The sequence below is a fragment of the Geotrypetes seraphini genome, chromosome 10 (genome assembly GCF_902459505.1).
Source record: "Geotrypetes seraphini chromosome 10, aGeoSer1.1, whole genome shotgun sequence".
In the NCBI taxonomy this organism is placed as follows: domain Eukaryota; kingdom Metazoa; phylum Chordata; class Amphibia; order Gymnophiona; family Dermophiidae; genus Geotrypetes; species Geotrypetes seraphini.
The window spans coordinates 105,632,802-105,644,686 of record NC_047093.1 but is presented as its reverse complement, the minus strand read 5'-3'; the positions used below and the strand labels follow the sequence as shown (position 1 = coordinate 105,644,686).

Below are 11,885 nucleotides of genomic sequence, written 5' to 3'. Positions count from 1 at the left end.
GCCCGGAAGTCTCTTTTGACAGTATACTAGAGTGATGACGTCATAGCACACTCTCCCGCTCTCTGCCATATAATTGGTCGAGAAGCATAAACAGGCGGGGAAATGGTACGTGATTTGGCAGCTCGTACCGCAGGCACTGTCGTGATAGTGACATCGAACTTGACAAGCGACGCGCGAGCTTTTAGGCTGCTGTAGCAGCTCTAATTCCAACACCTCCCTCCCCCCCCCCTCGCGTGTCTGAGCACGCGCTTTCTCACGTTAACCGTCAGGTGTGCACGGCGCTGTCATCTGGGTTCGCCGAAGGAAGGATAGGCTGGGCGGAACCAGCGGTGAGTGAATGAATGGTGATGCAAGGCGACTGACGTCTGGGATGTTGCGTTCGGCACCGGTAGATCGAGTGTACCTGGTGGCTGCACTCATTCTGGCCTCGGTCAGCCTCGCTTTCATAACTGATGGTGATGGAGAACTTACGGGTAATGGCATTTACGACCTCCCCGAGCCTGCTCTTCGTTCACGTAACGCGGCCGAAGACTCCGGAATTCGGACAGCAGACGCAAGGAGCGCTGCGGAGATCACCTGGACCCCAGCGGCGGTACCCGAGAGCCGGTCCGAGGATGCGGGAAGCCCAGCCGTAGAGCCTCAGTACCGGACCAATGAGACCAGAGACCCGATCGCAGACGCCAGCAATCGGACTGAAGACGCGGGCAGTTTGAGCGAAGATGTTAGCAAGCAGGCCGTGGACTCGGAACCGGCAAACCGTAACACGCACACCATGACCGTAAAACCCGAGAATCGGACCGAAGACTCGGTACATTCTCTTAGGTTCCCGGCCCCAACTGAGAGCGGCAGAGAGCTGGGAGCAACGGACACGGAGGACAACCGAGCCGAGGCCGTTTCGTCTGTCGGTGGGCTCCTGGTGACCGCGACACCTGCTGTGCCCACGGCTTCGACCCGCTCCCTGGTAACCGGCACACCTGAGGTTTCGGTGATCGAAACGGCGGTGCCCTGGATGTGGAACGTCTCTAGTACGGTGGACTCGGTAGTCCCGGATACGGAGGACGAAGGTGAGTGTTTAATTCTCCTCTAGTGACATTGGTAAGTAATGGGACAAAAAGACTAGCTGAGGCTGAGCCACCCATTGATTCATCGCTACGTCCCTCTCCGCCTTAGGAAATAGGGTTCTCTTACTGGCTGATGCTGATGGTGTCTTTCTTTCTGTGCTTTCTGCAGTAAGAACTAGGGTGCAACTGTCTTTTCTGCCCCGATGATAAGTAGAGCATGTGTAACCTGCAGTATTTATTCTTCTGAGTCTTGTACACTTTCGATGGGGCTGGGGTAGGAGGGGCAAACCTCACCTTATTTTTTTGTTTTATTGCATTTAATTCTAACTTATCGTGAAATGAAATAGTAAAGGCTGCTTTTGTTTTGCTGTACGTTAAAACTAAGTAGTGCAGGCCTAGTATTTTAGAATGTGCTAAACAAAGATGAAAAAAAGCATATTCTTGTTCAGTTGCTAGAGGCAGAGCTTACTACCACTGGAATACTGATGAGTTTGCTTGCTTAACACATCAGATAGCCTTTCCAGGTCAAACTTCTTGTATTTTTATATATTGTTCCAAAATACATAGGTTGAGAATATTGCCTCCATTGGATCTGTAAATATTGTTTTGTCTTGGATGTGCTTTGGGTCAGCAAGGAAGTTGATGCCTGAGACGGAGGTGCTCAGCATCGCCGTCCCATGCATTCTTCCCCGTCACCCCAACACAGACATGCCTTCCTGCCACACTCCCCCCTCCCGTCATACCTCTTCACCAGCAGTGAGCAGAATGTCACACCCACTGCCGGTGCTGGCTGAACCTTCCTTCTGACATCACTTCAGCGAACAGGAAATGACCTCAAAGTGAGGGAAAAGGCTGGTGCTGCACTTGGGGTGGGGAGGGGGACAAAGCCCTGTCGCCAGTGAATTGGGCAGCACTATTGTCAGTGATGGAGTCAGGGAGTGTTGTGGACATTTGAGAGGAGCTTCGGGGGTCGATCAAACTAGGGCTTATTTTTGGGGTAATGGTTATATTAGGAGCTCCTTTAAAAATCATTCTAGGGCTTATTTTCAGGATAGGTCTTATGTTCACGGAAACACGATATCTATATATCTTTCCTCCCCTCTCACCCATCCCCTTGTGCAGCATCTTTATATCCCTCCCCCCCATCCCTCTGTGTAGCAGAACCCCGCTGACCCTCCCACACATCCCCTTGTGCAGTATCTTTCCATCCCTACCACCACGAGACCGACATACCTCCGTTCCAAACAGCAGCAGCAGCACTCTGAACAGGCTGCTTTGCGGCCTTCCCCGTGCTACATCACTGATGACAATATTGATAAAGAGGTTTTACCAGAAGTTACATTAGAAGGGGGACTTGGTGGGAATTCAGTGCTGCATGCGACGACGTTGCTTCTTCGTCCTATGAATGCTTCTAAGAAGCTGGTAGGCCCGCCTCGGGAGATGCAAAGGGGCCATCGGGGGAGTCGCAGATTTGTTTGTTTTGGGGAGCTGTTTGCTGGTAGCCATGATTGTGATCAAGGGGTCTGTTGGACCTACGAGAGGGAGGGAGGGGGGTGCTGCTGCTGCATCCATGAAGGGGAGAAGGGGTTGTTTGGGCTGCTGGACTAGCTGGAGCTGAAGGGATGGGAGACAGTTGCTGGATCTGGTCTGGTGATTGGGGGAGAAGGGAAACAGGTGCTGGGCCCATGTGGTGGGTGGATTGGTGCTGGAGGTAAAGGAGAGGTGCAAGACCCACACCTGGGCAGTGAAGGGAGGGGATGGAGGTGTTGGACCCATAGGAAGGGTCTAGAGGGAAGGGAGAGAGGTGCAGGACATGCAGGAAGGAAGAGAGAGAAGGAAAGGGCAAGAGAAAAGCTGAACCAAGGGGATGAAGGAAAAGCGAGTGAAATATTGAACATAGCGGAGGGAGGAAAGAGAGATTGTGAGAGTAAGAGAAGGGAGAAGCTGGACACAGGGAGATATACAAAAAGAAGCGAGATGGTGGGCATGGATAGGATCATAGGAACAAGGACAAAAAGGGGAATGCTGCATCTGCATGGGGGTGGTATATGGACACAGAGGGATAATGTTATATATGGGAGGGTATATGGACACAGAGAGAAGACAGCTAGACATGGGGGACAATAAGAATGCAGAAAGAAGATGCTTGACAGGGGGCATAGGGAAATAGAGGAGTGATACTGTACTCAGGAGAAGGGGATCATAGAATGGCGAGATGATGAAGGCAGGGAGATGGGCACAGGGGAAATACTAGAAAGGGACTTATAGGAGACATAGAGAAGGGAGATGCTGAACATGGGGAACAATACATACACAGAGATAGAAGATGGATGGTGAGCATGGAGAAAGAAGAAATGTCAAATGGTCAGAAGACCCTGGCAAATGAGTTAAGAGAATTCAAAAGAAAACAGAGACTAGTGCCTGAGACTAACATGATTTGAAGAATAAAATGACGAGACAACAAAAGGTAGAAAAAATAATTTTATTTTCTATTTTGTGATTAGAATATATCAGATCTGAAATATGTATCCTACTAGAGTTGGTATTAGACTTAACTGGGGACTGCAAAGCCCAGGCCGTGCTTCTTTAGCTTCCAGCTGGTTTAGGGCTCTCTCTGACCAGAGGGCAGTTACCCTAGTTGCACTCCCCTAACACTATTCCTGTCATGTGTGACTGTGGTATTCTGTTAGCATGATTTTTCTGTGTACAGGTAGCATTCTGTAATAATTTGGCTTATTCAGTTTTCTCGATAGTGCAGAGGATATTTGTGGAGGGGAGTGGAGACGGGGGGGTTTGTGTTTATAAAATGACAATTGTACAGAATATTGTTTCTTTTTATACTTTAATAAAATAAGTTCAATATAAAATCATAACTATTCGAGGCTTGTGCGGATGGGATCAGATGGGATGTGGGCAAATTTTTCCCTGCATCATTCTCTAGAGCAGAGTCACAGAAAGAAAATCTGGATTGGATTCCTTCTGCAAATAGCACACAGTCACTGGGATACTACCCAATTGTATAAAATGTCTCCCCTATTGCACTGGAAAAGATTTTACTTAGGTTGTACATGTCTCCCCCGTAGGGCCTTCCTTATGAAGTTAAGAGCAGATTTTACTTGTCCTAAGTTTGAACAGGTGGAGGCCAGTCTGGGACATATGCTGTGGAAATGTCCTCTTATAGCAGTTTTTTGGACAAGAGCTTTTGAATTTAATGAAACTATTTGGAGGGTCAGGATTCGCTTTGAACCTGCTATAGTTTGGTCAGCTACCATTTTATAATCCCAGGAAGAGGAGAGCAGGTAATTTATCTTAGATGGTCCACACTTCTGGCCCTTAAGTGCATTCTGATTAAGTGGCTGGACACTGATGCTCCTTCTTTGCATGTATGGCATACTCAAATGCTCTAAGTTGTGGCCTGTGAAAAGGCACTGCCTACATTTTCATGGAGGCCTTATTCTTGATTCTCCCTCATTTGGGAGAGAAAGGAAATATTTGAATTCTCATCCCGAAGTGAAGAGAGTTTTCAGACCGCATGGGAACTTTTTTGGACACTGACTACTACTGTTGCTTGCAGTCATATCTTAAATGGCTGAATGTCTTGGGATTTTCTGTTTTCAGTGGTTGTTTGATACTTGCACATTTCTGAATTTTGAAAGGGTAGGAGGGAGGGAGTGGGTAGTGCATTGTATTTTTGATAATCAGAGCTGTAAACATGTGAGAATTGGTTAAGTTCTGTTTGAAGATTTTGAACAGCTCAATAAAATTATTTGAACTAGTATAACTCTAGAAATTACTCTTTAAAACTCAGAAAATGGAAGTCTCTCTCTAGAGAAGTGGTCTTAAACTTGCGGCCCGGGGGGCCAAATGTGGCTTTGTAAAACAGGCCCTTAGTCAAAAGGAATTTCTTTAATAAGACATTAACTATTTTTTATGAGGCCCTCCAAGTACCTACAAATCCAAAATGTGGCCCTGCAAAGGGTTTGAGTTTGAGACCACTGCTCTAGAGTATTTTCTTTTATAATTCAGGAACATTTTTCTTTATTCAATTTTTTGTGCCTGCTACTGTGTTTCCCCCCCAAATAAGACAGTATCTTATATTTATTTTGGGTCCAAAAAATGCACTAGGGCTTATTTTCAGGGATGTCTTATTTTTTCTTGTACAATGATCATCTCTCCCTTCCTGTCTTCCACCCCAATTCTTCTTCTTTCCTTTTTTCCCTTCCATGTGCAACATCTTTCCTCTTCTCTCACCCATCCCCTTGTGCGGCATCTTTCTATCCCTCCCTCCCATCCTTCACCCCCTCCACCCCATACAGCAGAACCCCGCTGACCCTGTGCAGTATCCCTCCATCCTTTCCTCGGTTCAGTGAACTTCAGGGCTGCGTACGATGACTTTGCCTCTTCACCTATGAACGCTTCTAAGAAGCTGGTATACCCACCCTGGGAGGTGTAAAGGGGCTGAAGGGGGAGTCGCAGGTTTGTTTGGTTTTTTGCCGGTAGCTGTGATAGGGAGGGAGGGGGGCTGTTGGATCTGCAATAGGGAAGATGGGGGGGCTGCTGACCGGGAGGGTTGGAAAGGGAGGTGACTGGTGGCAGATTCTTTACTATGGGGACAAGGCCATTCACTGCTCCATGGGGCGGTGAAAAGCCTTGTCCCCATACCCACAGCAACCAGTCAATTTTTCCCCCTGTTCCTATGGGTTACCAGCAGCTACCTGCGGCAAGCAGTCACCATATCATTCTCTACTCTGCTCTATTTCAGTGTGCTCTCTAGCTCAACCTACAGTTTTTCTCTTCTGCACTCATGACAGCAGGAGTATGTTTGTTCTGCTCCTTCCTTTTTTTAACTTTAAATTTTTTATTAAATTTTTGAAAATATACATCTCACAAATAATGGGTACAGTAATGCACATTCCATAAAACTCTATGAACTCAGTACATCACAAACCAAATATAAATTTTAACAATTTGACCATAGGCTAAACAAGTCTGCCTACAGTCCTGCAAAACTCCTTCATGATCCTAGCAACGATATGTATCCAAACTTTATTGAAACTCTAGTCAAGTTAACCGGCTGAAGCAGCAGGCACACCCATCCCTCGCTAAGCCCAAATTATGCATCCCCACCTCCCCCCCCCCCGCCATGATTATATATAGCGTGAACAGGAGCCACAGTCCAGAGTGAAGAACAAAATTGGCTGATACCATGCTGCACCTACCCTTATAGGGTTTCTAATTTATCAGACAATGTATTCCAGGATCCCATAGAGTGAGCTCCATTCTCCCCAGCATTTGTAACTTCTGGCTCCACTCTGCCAGAGTGGGTGCTCTAGTATTCTTCCAAGAAGCAGCTATCAAACATTTAGCAGCCGCCAAACCTAAGCGCGTTAATCTGGTTTGCCATTTATAGGGGCAGATATTGTACAAGCCCAATAAACAACACTGGGGTGTATCACCCACAGGTCTGCCCAACAAAGAGAATAAAGTTCCCACCACCAACCTCCAAAATAGTACCAATACTGTACATTCCGGCACTTAGACACACACGACCTGATGAGAGCCAGCCAACATGGATTCAGGAAGGGGAAGCCATGTTTGACGAACCTACTTCAATTCTTTGAGACAGTGAACAGACAAATTGATAATGGAGAACCGGTGGATATTGTATACTTGGATTTTCAGAAAGCATTCGACAAGGTTCCACATGTAAGACTCCTCAGGAAACTGCAAGGCCATGGAATAGAAGGAGACATACTAAGATGGATAGGCAAATGGCTGGAGAACAGAAGGCAGAGAGTGGGCATAAATGGGAAATTCTCATACTGGGAGACTGTGACTAGCAGTGTGCCCTAGGGCTCGGTACTTGGGCCCATCTTATTTAATAGAGCAGGGCAGCAGGAGAGAAGCGAGGAGTGAACACTGCCCAGGAGAGTCGGAAGGCAGGAGACAGTGAGGGGCAGTGGCGAGAGTTAGCTCCGCCCACACCTCCGACGTCACCAGAGCAGGATCGGAGCTCCTCCTTAAAAGGGGAGGGGCCAAACGGCGATTCACTGCAGGGAGAGCAGGGCAGCAGGAGAGAAGCGAGGAGTGAACACTGCCCAGGAGAGTCGGAAGGCAGGAGAACCCAGGGCAGAGGAGAGCCGCGAGGCAGAGGGAGAAGGCAGGAGACAGTGAGGGGCAGCGGCGAGAGTTAGCTCCGCCCACCCCTCCGACATCACCAGAGCAGGATTGGAGCTCCTCCTTAAAAGGGGAGGGGCCAACGGCGCACAGCCGTTCGGCGCACATCGAAGGCGAGCGTCAAAGGCGCTCGCCTTAGCGAGAGCGCCTTCGCGAAGGAGCCTTGTGAAGGAGCCCAAGCAGCCTAGCAGCAAATCTAACTTCTAACTTCCAAAAAAAAAAAAAAAGAAAATTTAAAACCAAGGTACTTTTCTTATCTTCTCATTCTTTTCTCTCTTTCTGCTTTTTCAGCTAGCTGCAAGCCAGGCACCACTCCCAATCACCGAGGAGCAAGAATAAAGCAATGGAGGCTACAGGAACCCAGGGGAGCTACCCAGTATACTGCATCGAATGTCATATGTATGACTACCTCCCCTCCGGGAGGCAGGCATACATATGCAGTCGATGTCAGGAACTGGATAGCCTGAAGAAGGAGGTCGGGAGACTGCAGGTTCGAGTACAGGAACTGGAGGGACTTTGCACCATGGAGGAACAGTGCTGGGCAACTGAGGACACTGCCAGAGAGGACCACATCACGGAACAAGTTAGAGAGCTCGAGAAATTCATTGAGGAGGCCTGCAGGATGGTGGAGGCACAGGACTATCAGCACATCAGGGGAGAACTAACAGTCGGACGACAAAATCCACCAGACACCATGGGAGTGGGACCTTGCGGAGAATCTGGACAGGCAGATGAGGAGGAGACCCAACAGAACCCGGAGGAAGGACTAGAGGACACAGACCTGAGACCAAAGAGACAGCTGAGGAAGGGGAAATCTGCTATCGTAGTGGGAGACTCAATCCTGAGAGGAGTGGACAGTCACATAGCTGGAGGGAGAGAGGACCGACTAGTGACATGTCTCCCGGGGGCAAGAACGAAGGACGTCATCGACAGAATTGAGAGGATCCTGGAAGGGGCCGAGACGGAGGAGACAGCTGTAGTAATCCATGTTGGAACCAACGACATCAGCAGGAGGAGCTACAACAGGACTGCACTAATTGATCAGTTCAGGATCCTGGGGATGAAACTGAAACTGAGGGCAAGAAAGATAGCCTTCTCAGAGATACTGCCAGTACCGAGAGCGGACGCAAGGAGGCAGAGTGAACTACAAGCAATAAACGGTTGGCTCAGGAAATGGTGCGAGGAAGAGGGTTTTCTTTTTGTTCGGAACTGGACAACTTTCTTGGGCAAGAATAAGCTCTACAGGGGAGACGGACTGCACCTGAGCACGACTGGGACGAGGATGCTGGCACGCAACGTCCAGAGCGTCATAGATATGGCTTTAAACTAAGGAAGAGGGGAAAGCTGACAGTCGATCTGACACATCGGACAAAAGTATCCAATGAGGATACTGAGAAAGGACATTGTAAAAGAGGGCTTGGGACTGAGAAAGGACATTGTAGAGGAGGGCTCGGGACTGAGTGGGAAATTTTGGAAAAAGGACCTAAGGATGCAATACAGGGGCCCAGGGCCAAGGACATTGAGCAAAGACATTGTAAAAAAGGGATCGGGACTGAGTGGGAAATTTTGGGACAAGGACCTAAGGACGCAATGCAGATGCCCAGGGCCAAGGACATTGAACAAGGACACTGTAAAGGAGGGCTCAGGACTGAGTGGGAATTTTTTGAAGAAGGACCTAAGGACAAATTGCAGGGGTCTAGGGCACAAAGGAATTTGGCAAACAGGACTAACAGAGAACAACGGAGCCCAGAAGGACAACCAAAAATGGGGAAGCAGGCTGAGGATGAAACAGACACACCACAGGAGGAGGATGACCGAGACGAGGCTTGGGGACTGGCAACTCACGAGGGGGTCGCCAGGAGCGCCAAACCACGAGTAAAACCAGCAAGAAAGGAGAACAACCGGGACTTACATTGCCTATACACAAATGCTAGGAGCCTAAGGGCTAAAATGGGAGAGTTGGAAGTCCTAGCCAACAAAAAAGGGCCTGGACATAATCGGAGTCACAGAAACGTGGTGGACCGATGAAAATAAATGGGATGTGGCTTTACCAGGGTTCAAACTCTACAGGAGAGATAGGCCACGCAAAAAAGGTGGAGGAATAGCGCTATATATAAAGGATTCTATATCTTCAACCAGGATAGAAACAACAGAAAGGGCGGATGACTTGGAATCACTATGGGTTAAGCTATCCGGAGGAACTGGAGCAGACATAAAATTGGGTCTGTACTATCGCCCACCGGGCCAAACAGAAGAAATCGACCAGGATCTGGAGGCTGAACTGGGGCAGATATGCAAAAGCGGAAGTGTGGTGGTGATGGGGGACTTCAACTACCCGGGAATAGACTGGAGTATAGGGCACTCAAACTGCATGAGGGAGACCAAATTCCTGGAGGTCACGAGGGACTGTTTCATGGAACAGCTGGTCACGGAACCAACACGGGGAGATGCCACTCTTGACCTAATCTTCACCGGACATGGGGGACCCGCTAAAGAGGTGGTGGTACTAGCCCCACTAGGAAACAGCGATCACAACACGATCCAGTACAGGCTAGAAATTGGATCATCAAAGGTGAAAAGAACTACAACGACAGCACTGGACTTCAAAAAAGGGAATTATGATGCCATGAGGAAAGTGGTGGGAAAGAAACTCAAGGACACCGCATGGAAGATGGAGTCCGTAGAAAAAACCTGGACCTTACTCAAGGGCACGGTGCACGAAGCACAAAACCTGTGCATCCCCAAGTTCAGGAAAAGGTGCAAAAAAAATAGAACAAAAAACCCAGTGTGGATAACAAATGCAGTGAAAAAGGCGATAAGTGACAAGAAGGCATCATTCAAAAAATGGAAAAAGGACAAATCAGAGGTCAACCAAAAGGAGCACAAAAAACACCAAAAGGAGTGTCACCGAGTGGTTAGGAAAGCAAAGAGAGATTATGAAGAGAGACTGGCGGGGGAAGCAACAAACTTCAAATCATTTTTCAGGTACGTCAAGGGGAAGCAACCAGCTAGGGAGGAAGTGGGACCCTTGGATGATGGAGACAGAAAGGGAGTGGTAAAAGAAGAAGAGGAGATAGCTGACAGGCTAAATGAGTTCTTCACTTCAGTTTTCACGAGGGAGGACACAACCAACATTCCGGAACCCGAGGAGATCGTAAAAGGAGATCAGGATGAAAATCTGGTCCAACTAGAGGTGAGCAAAGTGGATGTCCTCAGGCAGATAGACAGGCTAAAGAGCGACAAATCGCCAGGCCCGGACGGCATTCACGCAAGGGTACTCAAGGAACTAAGGAACGAAATAGCTGAGCCACTTAGACAAATATGCAACCTATCCTTAAAAACTGGAGAGATTCCGGAAGACTGGAAAATAGCAAATGTCACGCCCATCTTCAAGAAAGGCTCAAGGGGAGACCCAGGAAACTACAGGCCGGTGAGCTTGACCTCGGTCCCGGGAAAGATGATGGAAGCGCTGATTAAAGACAGCGTCTGGGAACACATCGAAAACACTGGGCAGCTAAAGCCGAGCCAGCATGGTTTCTGCAAGGGCAGGTCATGCCTCACGAACTTATTATACTTCTTTGAGTGGGTAAACAGCCAGGTGGATAAAGGGGAATCAATAGACATCATTTACCTTGACTTCCAAAAAGCCTTTGACAAGGTACCACATGAAAGACTGCTAAAGAAGCTATGGAACCATGGGGTGCAAGGGGAGGTCCACCGATGGATCAAAAACTGGCTGGTGGACAGGAAACAGAGGGTTGGAATAAAGGGCCATTACTCAGACTGGCAATGGGTCACGAGCGGAGTTCTGCAGGGGTCGGTGCTGGGACCGCTCCTGTTTAATATATTTATTAACGACCTGGAGGCAGGAACCAAATGTGAGGTTATTAAATTTGCGGATGACACCAAACTATACAGCAGGGTTGAAAACGAGGAGGACTGCATAAATCTCCAAAAAGATCTGACAGCGCTGGAAGAATGGGCCAAAAAGTGGCAAATGAGCTTCAACATAGGGAAATGCAAGGTCATGCATGTAGGGAAAAAGAACCCGATGTTCACTTACAAAATGGGCGGGATCACCGCTAGGGGTGAGTAACCTTGAAAGAGACCTGGGAATGATGGTAGACACATCATTGAAGGCGTCAGCACAATTTGCCACAGCCTCAAGGAAGGCAAACAGAATGTTGGGTATCATTAAGAAGGGTATCACGACCAGGACGAAGGAAGTCATCCTGCCACTGTATCGTGCAATGGTGCGCCCGCACCTGGAGTACTGTGTTCAGTACTGGTCGCCGTACCTCAAGAAGGACATGGCGGTACTTGAGAGAGTCCAGAGAAGAGCAACTAAGCTAATAAAGGGTATGGAAGACCTCTCATATACTGACAGACTGAAGAAGCTGGGGCTTTTCTCCCTGGAAAAGCGGAGGCTTAGAGGAGACATGATAGAAACCTTCAAGATCATGAAGGGCATAGAAAGAGTAGACAGGGACAGATTTTTCAAATTATGGGGAACCACAAGTACAAGGGGACACTCAGAGAAATTGAAAGGGGAAAGGTTTAGAACAAACGCCAGGAAGTTCTTCTTCACCCAGAGGGTGGTGGATACATGGAACGCGCTACCGGAGGATGTGATAAGCAGAAGCACGT

General features: G+C 48.3%; 1 protein-coding gene across 1 annotated transcript in view; it reads left to right on the top strand.

The window, feature by feature from the left end:
* Positions 1 to 262: 262 nt before the first annotated feature.
* Positions 263 to 11,885, top strand: part of MEGF9 (multiple EGF like domains 9) — a 109,672-nt gene continuing 98,049 nt past the window's right edge. The window contains exon 1 of the mRNA XM_033961584.1: positions 263 to 1,064. Coding sequence (XP_033817475.1) covers positions 338 to 1,064 — 727 coding nt within the window. The 5' untranslated portion in view covers positions 263 to 337. The remainder of the gene's footprint in view (positions 1,065 to 11,885) is intronic.